The sequence below is a fragment of the Aotus nancymaae genome, unplaced genomic scaffold (genome assembly GCF_030222135.1).
Source record: "Aotus nancymaae isolate 86718 unplaced genomic scaffold, 86718_ANA_hifiasm-v0.15.2.pri h1tg000122l, whole genome shotgun sequence".
Taxonomy (NCBI): Eukaryota; Metazoa; Chordata; class Mammalia; order Primates; family Aotidae; genus Aotus; species Aotus nancymaae.
This window is the reverse complement of record NW_026988537.1, coordinates 1,414,944-1,435,040: the sequence shown is the minus strand read 5'-3', so window position 1 is coordinate 1,435,040 and position 20,097 is coordinate 1,414,944. Positions and strand designations below refer to the sequence as shown.

Below are 20,097 nucleotides of genomic sequence, written 5' to 3'. Positions count from 1 at the left end.
TACAGTCTTCTGCTAGCAACCTCAGGGTTTCTAAAATTTAAGACCACGAAAAGTGGGTTATTACAGAACTAGTATTTCAAATAACTTTAAGAATGAAAGACAAATGACAATATGCAGATTACAAAAAGTACTAATATCTCACTTTAAACTCCCCAAAGCAATCTGATAAAATAGATAAGACTTCATTTTACATAAAAACCTTGAGAAAGTTTATTGTGGTTTCAAATGTTAAGTATTTTTACTATCGCAAAGTAAATAATCTAAAATATAGTAGTTCCTCAAACAGCTACACTCAATCTATATGATAATCAATAAGTACCAAACCAAAAGAAGTAGAAAAACTACATAAGGAAACAGTATAATACCATCATTATCTTCTAAAATGGTTCAAAAGTTTTAGCTTCTCTTCATAACAATACTATACAATAGTCAACTAAGACAAAAATGATACATGAATGTTATGTTTGCCTTTTCAGTATGAAAGAATACTATCTCCAAATGTGTAATGTTTTTGAAACTTCTTTTTATTATTAAAAGAAGTCACAGCTTTGGATAATGACATATTAATGTAGCTTCATCAATTATAACTAATCTACCACTATGGTGGAGGGATGTTGATAATGGGGAGGCAATGCATGTCTGGCAGAAGGAACAACCTAAATCTGCTCTTTAAAAAAAAAAAAAAAGTCTTTAAAACAAAACAGTCACAGTGCTTCCTTTATAAAAAAGGCAGGGGTTGTGGGGGGGGGAGAAACACAATACACAAAACAGAATACCACCGTAACAAGTAATTACAAATGTAAATATGTATTTACTAGGTTTCCAAAATAACAAATACCAACAGCTAGACTCATCATATGTAAAATTAATTATAATTCAAAGTTTAGGAATAATAAATGTGGGTAGCCTAGTCATGCAATATATATTCCTAAGCAAAGTGTCATAAAAAAAATCTCAACTTCTTATATCATCACAAAATTTTTTTCTTTGATCTGGTGGCAAGAGGAAGGAAACTCCACATTTTAGATAAACTAAAATCACAACCTTTGTTGTGTTTTGTTTCATTTTTGAGGAGAAATTTCTAGAGGAGGTGCTTGTATCACATATTCTCTATTAGGTATAACAAGAATTGCTGAGGTAGGAAGACCACTTGAACTCAGGAGTTCAAGGCTTCAGTGAGCTATGTATGACTGTACCACTGTACTCCAGCCTGGGTAAGAGTCTCTTTAAAAAAAAAAAATAAAAAAGACAGAGAAAGACTCTCTGGCCCTGTCTCTTAAAAAAAAAAAAAAAAAAAAAAAGATGAAGAACTGATGTTCAAAATGACTCAAGTACTCCAGGGTACTCAATTATAAAATATAAACATTATATTTACCATATACTACTTCCTATGTTTTGAAAATAATTAATGGCATTTTATAAGCTTTAGAACAAGAATATAAACAAAAGGAAATTTTTGTTAACCTAAATTTGGATTAGTGACAAAATTCAATTTGCAATTCATTTTCAGTTTATCAAAAATTTTCTATTCAAATAATTTGGAATGACCCATTAATTATGTTCTTTTTATCGATCACAAACATTTGAAAGTAAACTAAATGAAAAACACTGAATAAACATTACAAACCAGCATAAATGTTATCATCTCTTCATTATTAAAAACTCACCCTAAAATCCAATTATAATTATAATATAAAAATATTAAATACAGAAAAGTAGAAACCTTAACTTCAATGTGTCAATAACCACAGTCTGGAATGAGATGTCTAATCTAAGAAGTATAAATATTTTCATTCAGAGAAAGAACAATAAGAAATTATTAGTCTCTTGTTCTATTAATAAATTTGATGGCTCAAAATGTGGAAAGCAAAACTTTTTCTTTTTTTCTAAGACATTACCTCATAGGCTACAGAAATAAAAATATATATTACTGCTGAAGCGAATTTTTTCTAGTATGTTTCAGAAGTTCAGTTGGAGCTGAGACACCTGAAATTCATAAACTGAACTCTTTTCTTGAAAAACATACTAAATGCGATTTTCATTTTCTTATATTCCAGCCTCTCAAATAAAATCTAAACACTAAAATTTAAATTTTAATTAAAAATGACAGCATTTGAAATAAACACAACTTGAGTTTTTATATTATATATACACTCAATATCTGTATCAAGTAACTACTGCAGAATTTCATCATGTAATGGATACAACGTACTAACAGGTATACATATGTATCTGCATATGAAGTGCTAAAAGAACAGCTAGAATTTTTAAACAAATGTATTGTAGCATTAAATATTAAGATGATTATAAAAAGCACTATGGTCACTACTAATCCCTTACTCCTTACTTTTTGATTACTAATCAGTTTATTCAAATTTACCAAATGTGGCCAGGCACGGTGGCTCATGCCTATAATCCCAGCACTTTGAGAGTCCAAGGTGGGGGGGATCACTTAAGGTCAGGAGTTCAAGAACAGCCTGGCCAGCATGGCGAAACCCCATCTCTACTAAAAATACAAAAATTAGCTGGGCATGGTGGCAGGTGCCTATAATAATCCCAGCTACTCAGGAGTCTGAAGCAGGAGAATGGCTTTAGCCTGGGGAGGTGAAAGTTGCAGTGAGCCGAGATCATGTGACTGCACTCCAGTATGGGCAACAGAGAGACTCTGTCTCAAAAAAAAAAAAAAAAAATTCATCAAATGTACACATCACTCACTTTCTCTCAAACTTCACCTAAAAAAAAATTTTAACAGAAAACAACAAAAATTTGTATGATAATCCAATATCTAACATTCAAAACATATAAATTGAATTTCAATAATATCCTAGATTTAATTTAAAACTACCAACTAAATTATGCATTATGTTCTCCCTGATATCCCATAAACCCTCAAAAAGCCCCTGGAGATCCTATTTTATATGAAATAGGATGTCCTTCATGTCTCAAACCTACAGATCAAGAAATTCTTCCTAAACTTCAAATCAGTTTGCAAAGTTTTCACCTAAAAAAAAAAAATGCATGACCAAGATGTATTTATCAAATTCCATATATTATAAAACAAATTTTTTGGTTTTAACCTAAAGTAGTTAAAATATGTATTTTAGTAATTCTAAATAATGCTAAAAATAAGGTCCCTAACTATTTAAACTTATTCTAGTTACTTTTCTATTTCTGCTATTTGATAGTTTCAAAATTTTCTTCAATGAACATACATTGATTTTATATTCCTTTAAAAAAAGACTCTTTGTAAACCAGGATAGGTAGTTACATTTCATAAATGAGAAGCAAAATGAGATGTCAGAATGAGAGGGGATAATCTTCTACTCAGGCAGCTTCATTCTACAACTCATTTTTCTAACAATATTATTAGATCCCACCATTCCTACAAGTCAGAGATATATATAAAGGAGTACCAACAAGAGAGGAAGAATGCTGGTTACATCTCTAAGTTTATAGAAAACTTAGAAGAAAAGGAGGTTAAACTATGAGTAAGATATCCAATACTAAAGATTTCTCCCTCCCTTCTATCTTTAACTACAACGATTTTCACTTCAGAAAATGGAAGAATCAAATAATATACTTCCTTCTACAAATTCCCAGAGTCAAACAGGCAACAAACACACAGGAGGACGAGAAGGCTGGTTCTGATACCCACACCTAACTTATTTGTCCCCAGAACCAAAAATAAAATGCTACTTTAGTTGTCTGATTTATACATGTATCTAGTTGTTTTTTAAAAACAAAACAAAACAAAAAAGACATCAAGTAGCCACTGTAGTCCTCAGACCACCTACCTCTCCAGGGTGCAATCTATCCCAGTTTTCATTAATGTATGTCATAAGCTCAAGTTCAGAATCAAAGTATTTCTTCTTATGAATAACACTTAGGTTGTAAAGGCATAGGTGTGCTATGTCTACCCTGGAATCCAAAAATAATCAAATACACAAAAATAATGTCTTTGGTTATGGTTAAGAAATCATGGTTTCTTAATAAAACAATAATTAAAATGTAAAGTGAAATATATAGGTGGATAGTCATATTCACAATACTATAAATCGCTACGTATGAAAATAACTAGAAAATAGTGACTAAACAGTCACTTATCCTGAAATAGCAACCATAAACTAGAAGATATATGAATTACTTCCTAAAATACATTAAAGAGGATATGGCTTTAAATATATATAACTTAGAATCAAGATTTTTGTGTTTTCACTACTGGATACAAGCTACAGAATATACCATACTTAACCAAACTATCTGATTCATGGGTTAAATCCTATCTATTCCTAAAATATGTAAACTATAACAAAGATTTGTAAGTACTTACTGTAAGCATTTTATTAGTAAACCTCTAAAATTAATCACACTTCCAACACACGAGAATTACACTGAAGCAGAAATTAGCATATTTGTTATACCTATCTCTTTTCTACTGTATGCTCTTCTGAAGATTAGAACTGGAAATATGAGTAAGAATTTTGAAGGTCTAAAGGATGTGTGAAAGTTACATTTATGCCATTCAACATTGAAAAGCCTTATTAATTTAGCAATAAAAGTGGATATTACTTAGTGAAGATGGTATCAGGCATGAGAATAAATAAAAGAAATAAAGCCAAACATAAATAACCCATTTTTACTTAAGCCAAGTAAATGCATATAGAAAGTTTCAACTTCTAGGTTTAAAAATATGGGTTTTTTTTTTCTTTTTTTTCCTAACAGAAAGGTCCACACTTACCACTGTAATGGTAGACGTTTGAGGTATTCTGGTCCAGAACTGCAGACAGAGCATATAAATGTATAAAATCTGAGAAAAAAAAAGAAAAAGTTTTATACTGAGTAATCAGGGATAAACTATTTAAAAATTATAGCTAATATTCACCAAGTGAATATCCTACAGCTGATATAAACACTGATAATCAAAACAAAATATAATTTAAATTTTAATGCTATCTGTGATTGAGGAAAGTTCTTTTCCAGTAACAACAAATAATGAAATAGTTCATACGTGAAGAGAAGGATCTTTTTTTTTAAAACCACTGGAGACCTTCAAAGTTTATAGACAGACTCACATGTACTCATAGCTTACTAATAGATTTTGTGTGCCAGCAACTGTGATGGTTGCCCCCATATACATAATTTAATTCAATGTTCAAAATAACCCGATAAAAACAAGCCCAAAGAGACAAGTGGACTTCCCTAAGGTCAGAAAGAAAATTAAGTGGCATAAGCCAAGATTTAAACCCAGGTTTTCAGATGTCAAATTTAGTGGTCTGGCTTTTTGTTCCTGGAGTTCACTGCACTACTCTGCATTCTTCTAATATAGAAAGTACATTGAGTCTGCTTTTAGAAATTCTTTATTTCTAAGATATACATTGTGTTAAGTTTAACAAGCCCCGTGGTCTTTTCTCTGCAATAACAGCCCTCTGAGGTTCTTTAAAGGAACCTCAATGAGAATACTTCACAGTACTGTGGGTCAACAGGAGCAAATGGAATTACTGACAATACTTAAAAGCTTTCTGGAATAAAATCCAAAAGCACAAAAATATGTATATTTTAAGTATATCACTCAATTATATATATATATTACATTATCATTAAAATTAATATCAATTATGTATATATTAAGTATATCATTCAATTATTTTCCCTCTGAGACAACCCTTTTACCATCACTGTTGAAACTATCTTTAGAAATCTGAAGTCGCAAACATAACCACAATTAAAAAGACAAAAATCAGCCAGTAAAGTTCAAATGCCCTTCTCACCTGTCTCCAAACAGCATTGGCTTTTGAAGGCATTGCACACAAGCCTCATGAAACCACTGCTTACATTTGCAGCACTGTAGCATCTTTAAATACCAGCTATTAAAAAAAAAAAAAAGTTAACATTAAAATTTCTGTTTTAAGGAAAAGGTTCATTTCTTAAAAACAACAACAAAGTGGCATAATCCACAATACTGTTCTAATTAAAGTATCACACTTCTACTTTACTTACTGTAAATATTTCCTTTCCGAAAAAGGCTTATAATATCAGCTATTTCATCTCTCTTCGATTCATGAAATTTTATAAGCTCTTGAAAGATACAACTACTGCATCTAGTCAAAAATGCCTGGCTCCTACACTAGTTATATGAGCTCTGTTAAAACACAGGCCTAAGTGTTTTTTTGTTTTGTTTTGTTTTGTTTAAGAGGCAGGGTATTGCTATGTTGTCCAGGCTAGAGTACACCATGGCTCATGCAGCCTCGACCTCCCAAGTTCAAGCAACCCTCCCACCTCAGCCTTCCAAGTAGGCAGGACCACAGGCATGCACCACCAAGCTCATCTAGTATTTTTTTTTTTTTTAAGCAGAACTGGGGTCCCCCTTTGTTGCCCAGGCTGGTTTCCAATTCCTGGGCTCAGGTGATCCTCTGGCCTCGGCCTTCCAAAGTACTTAGATTACATGTGTGAGCCACCATGCTCAGCGTCTGGGCTTTTCTTCACATCAACTCTCTAAACCCCAGGAGAGGTCAGATTCAGGGGTACTGTTGCTTGCCCCAAATATCAAATGGCCTTAGACAGCTTTCAGATTATAAACATTTCATTTTATAGCTTTACTGTGTTTCTATTATTCTTGTCAACTATAATAAAAAGAATATAACAATTTAATAAACTTGCTTAACATCATAAATCGAATCTAAGACTACCAGGTATAAAGGCTTTTTGACCGATTCAGCTGTATTTCATGTATGATCTATAGATCTGCTTGAGAAAGCTAAAGATGCTAAAATTGAATCTTCATCTAAGAAAGATTATCTTCTCTTTTCAGTTAGCACATGGATTTTGGGTTTGTTTGTTTTAAGAGATAGGGCTACATTGCTACATTGAGATCAGGCTGGACTTCAGGGCTCAAAGGATCAAGTGACCCTCCTACTTCAGCCTCCCAAGTATCTGGAAATACAGGCACACACACCGGCTAGTATGTGTAGTTTTGATACGACTATCTTTATTTGAAAATAATAAAAGTTACCATTTCCAAGTAGGGGTATACCTCGATTAAGTCTATCAGCACCATTTTTCCAGGTACATGTGCTTACCTTATGTCTGTGTCACATTTTGGAAATTCCCATATTTCAAACTTTTGGATTATTATTAATATTACATCTTTCATGGTGATCAATGCTCTTTGATGTTACTACAATAATTATTTTGGGCCACCACAAACCATGCCCATATAAGATGGCAAACTTAATCACTGAATGTTGTATGTCTCCTGACTACCACCAACCAGCCATTCCCCATCCCTCTCCCTCTCCTCAAGCTTCCTATTCCCTGAGACACAACAATATTGAAATTAGGCTAATTAATAATCTTACGGTGAAGGCCAGGCACAGTGACTCATGCTTGTAATTCCAGCACTTTAGGAGGCCAAGGCGGGAGAATCACCTGAGGCCAGGAGTTGGAGACCAATAAGGACAAATAGAGAGATTCCATTTCCATGAAAAAATTTTAAAACTAGCTGGGTGTGGTGGTACATGCCTGTGGTCCTACCTCCTCAGGAAGCTGAGATGAGAGGATTGCTTGAGCCCAGTCCAATGCTGCCATGAGCTATAACCATGCCACTGCACTCCAGCCTAGGTAACATAGCAAGATCCTTTCTCTTAAAAAAAAAAAAATTCACAATGTCCTCTAAGTGTTCAGAAAGAGTTAGAAAAATAAAATGTTGGGAAGGTATGTCAAAAGCCAAGATATCCCCAAAGCTAGGCCTCTTGCACCAAACAGCTGGCCAAGTTGCACATGCAAAGAAAAAGTTCTAGAAGAAAATAAAAGTGCTACTCAGGCCAGGTATGGTGGCTCAGACCTGTAATCCCATCCCGCTTTGGGAGGCTGAGGTAGGAGGATTGCTTGAGGCCAGGAGTTTTAGAACAGCCTGGGCAACATAGCAAAAACCTGTCTCTACAAAAAAAATACTTTTTAAAATCAGCCAGGTGTGGTGGCATGTGTCTGCGCTCCTAGCTACTTCAGAGGCTGAGGCAGGAGGATCATTTGATGCCAGAAGTTCAATGCTGCAGTGAGTTATGATCACGTCACTGCACTACAATCTGTGCCCTATCACTTTAAAAAAGAAAGAAATGAAAATATGTAGAAGAAATCACTAATCCGTGAAAAAGTTCCATGTTGCTTTTACATTAAAAAAAAAAAAACTTGTCTCTTACTCTCCCATTCAAATTATAATTAAATATAACAGTTTCTAAATGGTCAATCACATTAAATATGACAACCAATGAAACTACTGACACTGGGCCCCTGCATTAAATGTTTTCTTCAACAGCTAACTTTATGACAATATTTATAATTCACTTTAACTTTCCAGGATATAAGATTTATAAGAAGATTTTTTAATGTGTGGATATGATCAAAAACTAGTTGAGAATTATTTTTTGATGAAAATAATAGATTTTCACCCTGGTTTTCGTCACTGATGTGTTCATGCAGTTGCAATTCACCATCACTCACACACCATAATCAAGAAAAATAGCTAAGGCAAGCAAATAAAAACTACTTAAGGGGAATCACGTAATTCTATTTACTTACTCTCCAGGGCCTCCACAATAGCAGTAACACTGCTGGACATTGGTTTTATGACCTGCATCCCATTCAAGGTCTGCCACACTATAGGGTAATGTCTGCTTCATGACTTGCAATGCTTTGGCATTTGGTCCTTTTTTAAGCGCACCACCCCTCTACATTAGAAGAAAAAAAACTGTGAAAGAGTGAAGGCTAAACTTTTAAATACAATTCTATACTTTAAAAATGACTCTGATACTTCTGGAGGAGTTTCCATTCCAAACTTTTACCTTATCACAAACTGATTAATAATAATCTCTATTTTTCTTTTCTTCTTTCAAATTACTGCACCAATTCCCATATTACTATCATCAAATAAGTGAAAGCATTGTTTAAAAAGTCAATTAAGTATCATTAGTCAAATAAACACTTTCCACCTAGCATTCATTGCTCATTTCATTCAAACAAACTTCCAGTGTACACAATCATTATGTTGATAATGTCTTACAAATTCCATCAGGGCTTTAGCCCAAAACACTTAAATATACCTTTGTTGTCGTTGCAAAAACACACTGTCGACAGAGCCATTTTTCATCTGAATCAATCACACTGGAATCAATATGAGGTGTGTGACACAACTGATGATATCCTTAATATCAAAAAAAGCATAAAGCAAATTCTATTTCATTAATACTTTCAACACAGTTTCAAGAATGCATTTTAATATTATCATTTCCTACATTAATATATTTACAATTAATAAGCAGGGTAATAATTTCAAATTATCAATGTAAAGTATTTTTAGTCATTAATCTTCAACACAGGCATTCAATATGTAACAACTTTTCCCCAAGATTAAAAGAAATCAATGTTACCTTGGCCACACTTGTCACATATAACCATTTCATTGGGAGCTTCTGAATACTCTTCTTGACATATTGTACAGACCATTTCCCCACTTCCAGTGGCTCCTAAAATATTCAAAACACATTAAAAAAGAGTCATAATTCCATATAACAAAACTACCATTATGACTCAGTGGGCAGCACATATGGACGATATATGCTAAGTAGATCACAATGCTTCACAAGACAAAGTACACAAAATGGTATCTCTTTGCTCTGTGTTCTTTCTACCTTTAAGATGCCTGTCTACTTTCATAATTTAATCTGTTTTTTGGCAGAAGGCTAATTTAAATTGCTCTCAGGCAGCTTCCCTCATTACTCATTTATCATATTCCCGCTCTCAAAGGTGAAGGTAGAGGTGAGGAATGGACAACAGCAGGTAGAGGAGGTCTGTGAATACTAGAGCTACTTTACAGAATACGTATATATTCATGTACATGCATTCACTTATCCTACACAATTAGTATTATGAAATTTAAAAAAAATAGCAAGGAAGATATGTAAACACCTCTTTCTCCCTGAATTCAGAGCATTTCCTTTTACAATTTATTAAACAGGTTGAACACCAATTATTTAATCTCCAGCTTCTGAAATCTGAAAATACAATATCCAATAATGCACCCTAACAAAATCCCATTGCAACTAAATTTCAGGATCCTACAATTATTAATTATATTGTTTTAGCAGAACAAGTAAATCATTTCTTCCTTAAACATTTTTATTCTAAAAAAAAAAAATCATACAAAATTTAAAATACAATTTTACTACCCTAACACATAATCATTTCCAGTATTCTCACCTTGTCTATTTCAATAAAGTCAAATTCACACAATGCACACATTTTACGTACATAACAAAAATGAAAACCTAAAATTTTGTGCTATGAGCCAAGCATTGAGTAGGCTCTTGATATATTTTTGCTTAATTCTACAACTAACTTATGAATATACTATTTATAGAGAAGAACTAAGGCTCAGACAAAGTAACTAACCCAAAGCCTCTTAGAAAACATCAAGACTAGGATTCAGAGATGTGCCAAAATCCATATTCTCTCCACTACAAGATGCTTCATGAATACTATATAATATTTCTTCTATCAAAAGCATTTTTTCACACAGCCAGTTTTCAAAATTGTAACTTCCAATAGCCACATAATATTACATCTAGTGGAAAGAACCCAATTTACTTAATTATTACTCTGCTCTTGGACATATAGGTTACCAATTGTTACTCTTTTTTGCGGGATGGAGATCTGTCTTTTGTATTTTTGCTATTTGTTTGTTTTGGTCTCTCATCCTCTTTCTCTTGCTTTGCTTGCTTCCTTTTATTTTTCCCCTCAGACAGGGTCTTGCTGTACCATCCAGGCTGCAGTACAATGGCACAGTCACAGCTCACTGCAGCCTTAACTTCCCAAGCCCAAGCAATGCTCTCACCTCAGCCTCCCAAGTAACTGGAACCATAGGTGTGTGCCACCATGCCTGACTGATATTTTTTGTTTTGTTTTGTAGAGACAGGATCTCCCTATGTTGCCCAAGCTGGTCTCAAATTCCCGGGCTCGAGCAATCCTCCTGCCTCTGCCTCTGCCTCTGCCTCCGCCTCCCAAAGCACTGGGATTATAGATATAGCCACTGCACCCAGCTGTTTGCTTCTTGGTAGACCTTATTGAAGGTGGCCTTCCATAGCTTCTGGGTTTATGGTTCCGGTCATGAGAGCAACCAGATTAAGCCTGGGAACTTTCCGTGAAAATTTACAATTCCCTGGAAATGGAATGATAGCCCCCTCCTAAGGTAGGTGCCTGACCTGACTCTCACTATAACTACTTGGACTAATGAAGGGGAAGGTAAATCCTCAGAAAAGGGGGTAGTAACCCAAGAAACAATCCTGAGGAAGCTAGAAGTTAACTTTTACTTCTGAAATCAAACATATATGTATTTTTTAACCATCAAGTTTACAAGAACCTTCCTATATAGCTTAATAATCTTCTATAGTCTCCCTTACTCCAAATCCAGTTGACTAGGAAGTCTTCACTGTTTCATCTTAGAAATAACAAATTTTTTATTCTTTTTAAAATAAAGCTCAGGAAACATTTTTCATCTAGTTTTTTTTAAAATTATTTCTCAAAAAAATAACATCATAAACTTTGTTTGCATTTAATGCAAATGCTAAATAACCAAAATAGAAATTTCCACTGCCACCAGCAATGCAAGAGTACATCATTTCACAGAAACCAAAGTAGCATTAGATGCTAAGATTTAAATCCCTCTTACATTTATGTAATAGTTGTAACATGATATATTTCACCCTGTTGACTATTAACATTCTTCTTTATGTAACATTTTTAAAAGAATCTCATTAGATATATATAATTTATTAAATTATTTTGATACATATTATTAGCAGGTTTCTTACAGAGAAGAAAACTACTAAACCCACTCCTCACTAAAACATGCCATAATGCAGTTCTCAGATTAATTTATTCATTTCTATAGCAACTGCAAGTTTCCTTGTGTGCTACTATCAAGGTGCTATGAAGAGTTAAATGACCAGAGCAATTCTTTGTAATTCCAGGAACAACAAAAGGAACCAGTTAAGAAAGAACCACCACAGAACATTAAACTGGGTGCAGCATATACTGGGTGCAGCACTTGTAGAACAGGAAAGTACCCCTCACAAAACAACTTTCTATCTCTATGTAACATTAGTTTTCTTCTTTTCTGCCACCTTTAAAAGCAAAGAAGGGGAAGTAGAAAGGAGAAAGTGGATAAAAGGACAGACAGACCTATTACATTAAATCCACAGGAAACTCCGAAAGATTTTTAAAAGCCGAAAGAAATACATAACTAATGGAAAAAGAGTAAAAAGCAGCATAACATGTTTCAGTGCCATTATTAGAGAGACCCATGTTTACAAAATAAGGAAAAAGGAATAATTTTGTGTGCAGGGTCATAAGATCTGCTCAATATTAGTAGCAGTGCTGGAGATCTTCTATCCCTTTACATCTTATGATTCACACTGTTCTCACTGACTCTTCAATATCAGATTCAAAACATAATTTTAGTCCTTTAAACTTACCAGTCCGGGAACCATAAAAAGTCTATCTAGAAAAACATTTTACCAGAGTAACATTTTACCAAATAAATTACCAGAGTAATTTATTCATTTCCCACCTAAGCCCTGAGTACCAATTATACAGATAGTAATTAGAACATTCCAATTCCTTTACCAAAACTTTTTTATTCTTTAAGAAATATTAGGAGTGAAGTCAAGAACTAAAACACAGCAGAAACGTACCATAAAATTGAACTTGGGATTCAAATATAAAATTCAATCATTAAACACTTTAGCAAGGTGTCTACCCTTTAGGGAGAAAATTTATCTCTTTTCTACAAGAATATACAAAACACAGGTCTTAGTGTAGGCCTATTAACCCAGCAAAAGGAAAAGCAAAAGTAGGGCTTTAATGAACTACTAAAATACTCAGGTTTTTAGTAAAAGATTAATAATTTTTAAAAGTACTTTGCATGAAAAAGTTACCCGGAAAAACATCTATATTTAGCAGACTCTAAGAGCATGAAACCATCAGTTTCTAATAATAGAATCATCCCAAGAAGCATACCTGTAACTAAACAAAGGCATACTTGTATTCATTTTCACTGGCACACAAATGTAGCCTCATTTTCCCATCTAAACATAAAAAATCCATAACTAAATGGTAATTTTAAACCATTTTTATTAATGAATATTTCTATTATTCTAAAGCAGTTTTATATGTCCTAATTTCCCAAATCATCTGACAAATAGTATGCTCTCAATACATAGTTGCTTTCTACAAATATAAGCAAGTAACAGTTAAATTGAATCCAAAACTGTTACTTAGATTAGTTCCTAAAGCTTTTTCTTCAAAGTTCTTAGAAGGGTCTTTTTTTTTTTTTAAGAGACGGGGTTTCTCCATGTTGGTCAGGCTGGTCTCAAACTCCCGACCACAGGTGATCCTCCCACCTCAGCTTCCCAAAGTGCTGGGATTACAGGAGTGAGCCACTGTGCCGGCCTCTTTTTTTTTTTTTTTTTTTTCTTTTTCAGAGAGAAGGGTCTTAATATAGCTTATGGGTATAAATTAGTGATGCATCTGCCCTCTAGTCTATCTTTACCCTAAGAGAGTATTCTCGTTCTTCTTATGGTCTATAATAAAGACTATGCTGATTTTTTAACCTCTCCTTGGAAGTAATACTGAGTTATCTAAATACGCTGTATTCAACAGACAACACCATAATATGACAAGTTGAAGAAAATTAAATTTTAATTTAAATCATATTCAAGAGAAATAGTAGCACCTGCCTGTTTGAATGTCCTTCCAGAGAACCCAGGATTTAGAACTGTCTTCAAATATGATGAAGCAGCTCTGTTTCAATATGTTTATCTGCAATACAGAGAAATACTTAACGGTGATCTTTTAAAATTAAAAACATTAAGTTAAATTTAAGATTATTAAATGCTTACTGCAAAAACAGCAAAACATACATTAAAGTAACTTGCCTTTTTGATAGTGCCAAGATAAAACAAGCCATCTGACCATCTAGCTAGGACATCCTGACCCTCTTCAAATTTACATGCTGGCTTTTTGGCTTTATGTCCATCCTGTAAAGACAGCTTGGTCAAGGATGTTGGGGTCTTTTGGTTTCGACGTAAAGGAGACCGCTTGTGGACCAGTGAATTACCTGCCCCTGTAGAGTCTCTGTTTAGAGAATAAAAGACCATATGTAAGACTTACTTGTAGAGCTTAATTTATACCAGTGGGATATTTTATATGTTAATCAAAGTTTTCCATTTGTTAAAAACCTTAAGACAAAGAAAAATATAAAAGGTATCTCAAATCATAAATACTCTCCAAACAAAGAAGTTTAAAACAAAATGATAACAATTCTTAATATCCATTCATTGCCTACTCTAAGTGAGGCCAAGACTCAGCAAACACCCTAAGATAACACATTTGAGGCAGCTGTCATCAAAATAACAGCTTTAGGTTGAGGTTCGCAGGCCATGGTCATGAGCAAATAATGTCTTGAATCTCATGACTGGGTTTAGATAAAGAATAAAAGTGAATTAAATTTTAATATCTTGATTATGCCACATGCAGTTAAGACACACTAACCAGTGACTTCAGGGGACACCTGGGTGTTATTCACACTCTTCGCACTTAAAGAAAGGGCAGTCATGACCTTCTCCTTACAGGGAATCACGACTGAATTGAGCAAATATACAGACTGGGAGTTTAAAAAACAAATTGAGAATCAGCAATTTCATTAAATTATATACAAATAGAAAAATACGCTATACAGCCTGGTGCTGTGGCTCACACCGGTAATCCCAGCACTTTGGGAGGCTGAGGCGGGCAGATCACCTGAGGCCAAGAGTTCGAGACCAGCCTGGCCAACATGGTGAAACCCCATCTCTACTAAAAATGCATAAATCAGCTGGGTGTGGTGGTGCGCACCTGTGAGCCCACCTACTTGGGAGGCTGCGGCGGGAGAATCGCTTGAACCCGGAAAGCAGTGTTACAGTGAGCTGAGATCACACCACTGCACTCCAACCTGGGTAACAGAGCAAGACTCCATGTCAAAAAAAAAAAGTACCCTATAAGAGTACTTAAAGGAAAAAAAATCATTAAATACGGTGAAATTACATTTAACTTATGTATTAGACATTCCATAAACAGCAAAGCATACCACCATCAACTCTGAAAGGTAACAAACCAGTATTTGGTTTCGCTTTTCCAAATTAGATTTTTCTCTAATTAAACATACAGTGATATGTAAAACTAGATAGACGATAATTCTAAAAATAGCATAAAAGTTTAGTAAAAATAAAATGAGCAGGGAAGTTAAAGAAAAAAGTTTCAAAAAGTTCCTAAGTATTAGGAATACCTAATTTCAATACCTAAAAATACAGAAATTCTAGAAAACCCTGTCACATGCTAAAACATGGATGAACCTTGAAGACATTATGCTAAGTGAAATAAGCCAGACAAAAAGGATAACTATTCCAATTATATGAGGTACCTAGACACTCAAAGTCATAGAAATGGAAATAGAATGGCGGCCAACAACTAGGAAGAATGGGGAGTAGGGAGTTAGTGTTTAATGGGTACAGAATGTTTCAGTTTAAAAGAAATACATTTTAAAGATATCCAAAGAAATAACTGGTACCTTCCCAAATTTGCTGAAAAACATTATCTACACATCCAAGCAGCTCAACAAATTCCAAGAAGGATAAATGCAAAGAGATCTACACCCAGCCACATCATAGTAAAAATGCTGAAAGGCAAAAAAAAAAATCTTGAAAGCAACGACAAAAATACAATATATCACATACAAGGAAACCCTAATAAGATTAACAGTTGACTTCTCATCAGAAACAATGAAGGCCAGAAGGCAGTGAGATGACAAATTCAAAGTATGCAGGCTGGGGGAAGGGGGTGCTGTCACCAGAGAATGTTATATCCAGCAAAACTGTCTTTCAAAAATGAAGGTGAAATACGCACTCCAAATAAACAAAAACTGAATTTGTTATTAGCAGAGCCATCTAACAATAAATACTAACATGACTGAAAGCAAGTAAACCCAGAATGAAATTCAAATACACACACACACACACACACACACACACAGAACACCAACAAAATTAATTATAAAAGACAGCATAAATGCATATTTCCTCTAAAGCAAATATACAAAATATGTACATAACTGTATTGTCAGACCCATAATGTGTAGAAACATAATATATTTGGCAACAATAGCACAAAGGAAATATGTAGGAACAAAACTGTTTCAAAGAAATGACACAAGGCCAGGTGCAGTGTGGCTCATGCCTGTAATCCTAGCACTTTGGAAGGCTGAGGCAGGAGGATCCCAGGTTCAACAGCAGCCTGGCAACAGGGAGAATGTCTCTAAAAAAATCAAAAATAAAAATTAGCCAGGCATGGTGGCATGTGTCTGTGGTCCCAGCTACTTAGGGAGTCTGGGGTGGGAGGACTATATGAGGCCAGGAGATCGAGACTGCAGTGAGCTGTGATTGTGCCATCGCACTCCAGCCTGAGCAACAGAGAGAGAACTTGTCAAAAAGGAAGGGAAGGGAAGGGAAGGGAAGGGAAGGGGAGGGGGAGGGGGAGGGGGGAGGGGGAGAGGGGAGGAAGGGAAGGGAAGGGAGAGGGAGGAAGGGAAGGACACAAGATGCTAACTCGATCTCACAGGAACAAACAAAAAAACAAAAAATGGTTAAGTAAGGTAAATATAAAAAGTAGATTGTCAACTCAAGAAAACATCTGCCTTATACAGAAATCAGTCGCTGTTTCAAGTAAAAATGGTGTTCCATGAAAAAGCTGCTAGTTCGGCTGGCAACTCAACGGCACAAGTGGTTTATGCCATTTCAATTTTATCACATGATATTAAAAATCTTGCCACCACGGTGCCTCACACCTGTAATTCCAGCATTTTGGGAGGCTGAGGCAGATGAATCATTTGAGGTCAGAGTTCAAGACAAACCTGGCCAACATAGCAAACCCCCTGTCTCTACTAAAAATACAAAATTATCTAGGCTTGGTGGTGCATGCCTGTAATCCCAGCTACTCAAGAAGCTGAGTCAGGAGAACCGCTAGAACCTGGGAGGCAGAGGTTGCAGTGAGCCGAGATCACACCACTGCACTCTTTCTCAAAAAAAAAAAAATTCTTAAGTGAAATAAGGTTTGGGGGTATGTGCATGTCTGTGTGCTTATGTCTTTTATTGTTAGTACACAACAACGAAGAAGTACAGTTTGATGCCCCTGCCTTGATTCGTGCTAAGGCACAAAGCAATTTTACCTAACATTGTTTTTCTGTGCCATAGTCAGCTATGAGAAGGCACTTTTGGTAGTATAATTAGAGGGGTTAAAAAGTTTAAATAGTTGATAAGATGAACAGAACTTCAAGAGAACAGAAGTAAAAATGCAGGAAGAATCACAATGAATTTTCTATCATCAGGGATGCTTAAGGACAGGGTAAGAACCCTCTTTCTCCAGAGGCTGAAACAATTTAATGCCTTCACAGTATGGGAATGACTCTATTAGCAATCAACTTTGAAAAAAGCTTTAAGTTCGTTGTTCACTTGGGGGATTTTGCATCCCTTAAGTTAAAAGAAAATAACCAAAGCCTGAACAATAATTAATCATGGGTAAAAAATGACCTCAGTAGAATGCCATGGCAGGTCCGTGTTAAGATCCAGAATCTTCCAATTCCAAAGCAGAAACTGTACAAAAATAAAAATTGCAAACATTCCCAGACAGTTTCAAATGCTTTGCTATTACTTCAATAAATTATCCCTTTTTTTTCAGGAAGACAAGGTCTGTCTCTGTCCACTGTCCACACTAATACTCCCGCTGCATGGCACATCCTTAGGTCATCATATCAAACTTTTTTTTATATTTCCATCTCCTAATGTTTATGCCCTGCTTCTTCTAATATTTCTGGTGTGCTATGTCTCAAATGAGACCTAACCTAATCATAGTTACCCTTGATTCCTTATGCCCCCTCCCACCACCTCCTCATTTTTTCCCTCCCATTCACAGCCAAACCTCCAGGAAAGAATTACTGAGATTACCACGTGCCTAATCCTACATTAAACATTCAATGTATTCATTCATAAATCATTTTTGGGTCCCTATTATGAGCCACATACTGTGCCAGGCACTAGATATATAGAGGTAATTTAATACTCAGGGCTGCTTTAGAGATATTTTTGCAGATGAGGATTTTACGGATCCCTTTTTACATGAGGAAACTGCAACTGCAAGACAGATTATAACTTGATGAGGTTTATTATAGGATACAAACCAGAGCCAGCATTCAATAAATCTTCTCTCTGAGCACCCTCCCATTTGCATTCAACTATGCTTAAAAACTTGCAAGGATCTTGAGGGTCGGGGGTAGAATAACTAAAATTCTCTTGATTCTTTGTGCTCCCTTCCCACCACTTCCTGTTCTTTTCTCCCATTCACATGCAAACCTCTGGGGAAAAGTTATAACGTCTCCACTCCTATAGTCTCCCCTTTTCAGTCTTCAGCCCACTTCAACATAACCCACCAACCTCCTCAAAACAGGGAATGTCTGTCTCTTATCACAGTTGTATTCTCAGTGCTCTGCATGGGGCATAATACATAAACAGCAGAAAAACTTATAAAGTTCAAGTCAAGAAATGCCTATATTTAAGGAGTTAATTTTTTTTAACTAACCTGTATTTAAGGAGTTTAACTTTTCATCTTTACCTACATTTATAATCTAATGTCTCTACAGTCAAATAATCTGTTTTGCTTTAAGTGAAAAACAGACTCTACTTTCATTCACATTTAAGAAAAATATACACCAACCTTTTACCCACATAAACATAAATCCTATATAAAACTACATTAATAAACAGATCATTTGTGCCAGGCATAGTGGCTTACACCTGTAATCCCAGCACTTTGGGAGGCTGAGGCAGGAGAATCACTTGAGCCTAGGAATTTGAGACCAGCCTTGACAAAATAGTGAAAAGTTGTCTCTACAAAAAATATCAAAAAATTAGCTGGGTATGGTGGCACATGCCTGTGGTCCCAGGTACTCAGGAGACTGAGGTGGGAGGATCACTTAAGCCCAGGAAGTAGAGGCTTCCGTGAACTGTGATTGCACCACTGCACTTCAACCTAGGCAACAGCAAGAACCTGTATCAAAAACCAAAATTACATACAAAAATAACTTGTAAAAGCATTATTTTCTTTTACAATTTCTCTGCCTAAAAATATCTTACAGAAAACAAAGTAAGAAAAGGGCAAATTACCCATAATGCCATAACTCAAACATAGGTAGGATAAACATCTTCGTACATTTTCCTCCCCGCTGAGGGTTTTCCCCATGTAGTCCCCCCCAACGTATTATTGTCACTGATTAATTCCCTCTTTGCTAGAATGTGACCTTTATTAGAAGCCAAATTAATTTTTCTAATTTTAGAATTATTTCCTTTATGACTACAAAGGTAGACACGCTGATGTTAGAATAAATAATAAACTTATAGTTAAAAGTGAAAATTTCCCATGCGATCTCCTCCCACAAAAAAAACCCCATTGATCTCCTGATTTTTATTTGTACTATATATATATACACACATATCTGTAATTCATATAAATGTTTTAAATATAGGACATTATATATAGTTATATACATTTTCTCACATAACAATGTATCATAAACAATGTAATTTCTGTATGTTATGTAAATATAAAAGAACATAAAATAATCTTTTCATCAGTTGCTAAACTGTTTTCCAACCATTACCCAATGGAGGAACTTAGGATGTTTCCAATGTTTTACTATAAGCAATAATATAAAGCTCATTCTTCTACATTCCCAACTATTATATAGGATAAATCTGTAAAGATAATTATTGTGTATATAATATACAATGTATATTTTTCCTTTTGATAATAGAAAATTACAAATGTGGCTGGGCGCGGTAGCTCATGCCTGTAATCCCAGCACTTTGGGAGACCAAGGTAGGTGGATCACGAGGTCAGGAGTTCAAGACCAGCCTGACCAACATGGTGAAACCCCGTCTCTACTAAAAATACAAAAATTAGCCA

The 20,097-nt window shown here is 34.9% G+C and overlaps 1 protein-coding gene across 5 annotated transcripts in view; it reads right to left on the bottom strand.

The window, feature by feature from the left end:
* The window catches only part of MTF2 (metal response element binding transcription factor 2), a 61,605-nt gene that overhangs the window by 14,979 nt on the left and 26,529 nt on the right, over positions 1-20,097 (bottom strand). For 3 of the 5 annotated variants that reach the window (XM_064371125.1, XM_064371128.1, XM_064371124.1), the window contains exons 2-9: positions 13,986-14,184; positions 13,788-13,869; positions 9,423-9,518; positions 9,096-9,196; positions 8,575-8,723; positions 5,769-5,864; positions 4,739-4,807; positions 3,795-3,918 (exon numbers count right to left, since the gene is read on the bottom strand). In XM_064371125.1, coding sequence (XP_064227195.1) covers positions 3,795-3,918; positions 4,739-4,807; positions 5,769-5,864; positions 8,575-8,723; positions 9,096-9,196; positions 9,423-9,518; positions 13,788-13,869; positions 13,986-14,184 — 916 coding nt within the window. Of the gene's footprint in view, positions 1-3,794; positions 3,919-4,738; positions 4,808-5,768; positions 5,865-8,574; positions 8,724-9,095; positions 9,197-9,422; positions 9,519-13,783; positions 13,870-13,985; positions 14,185-20,097 lie in introns of those variants that run through there. The other 2 variants (XM_064371126.1, XM_064371127.1) reach the window with 2 other exon arrangements.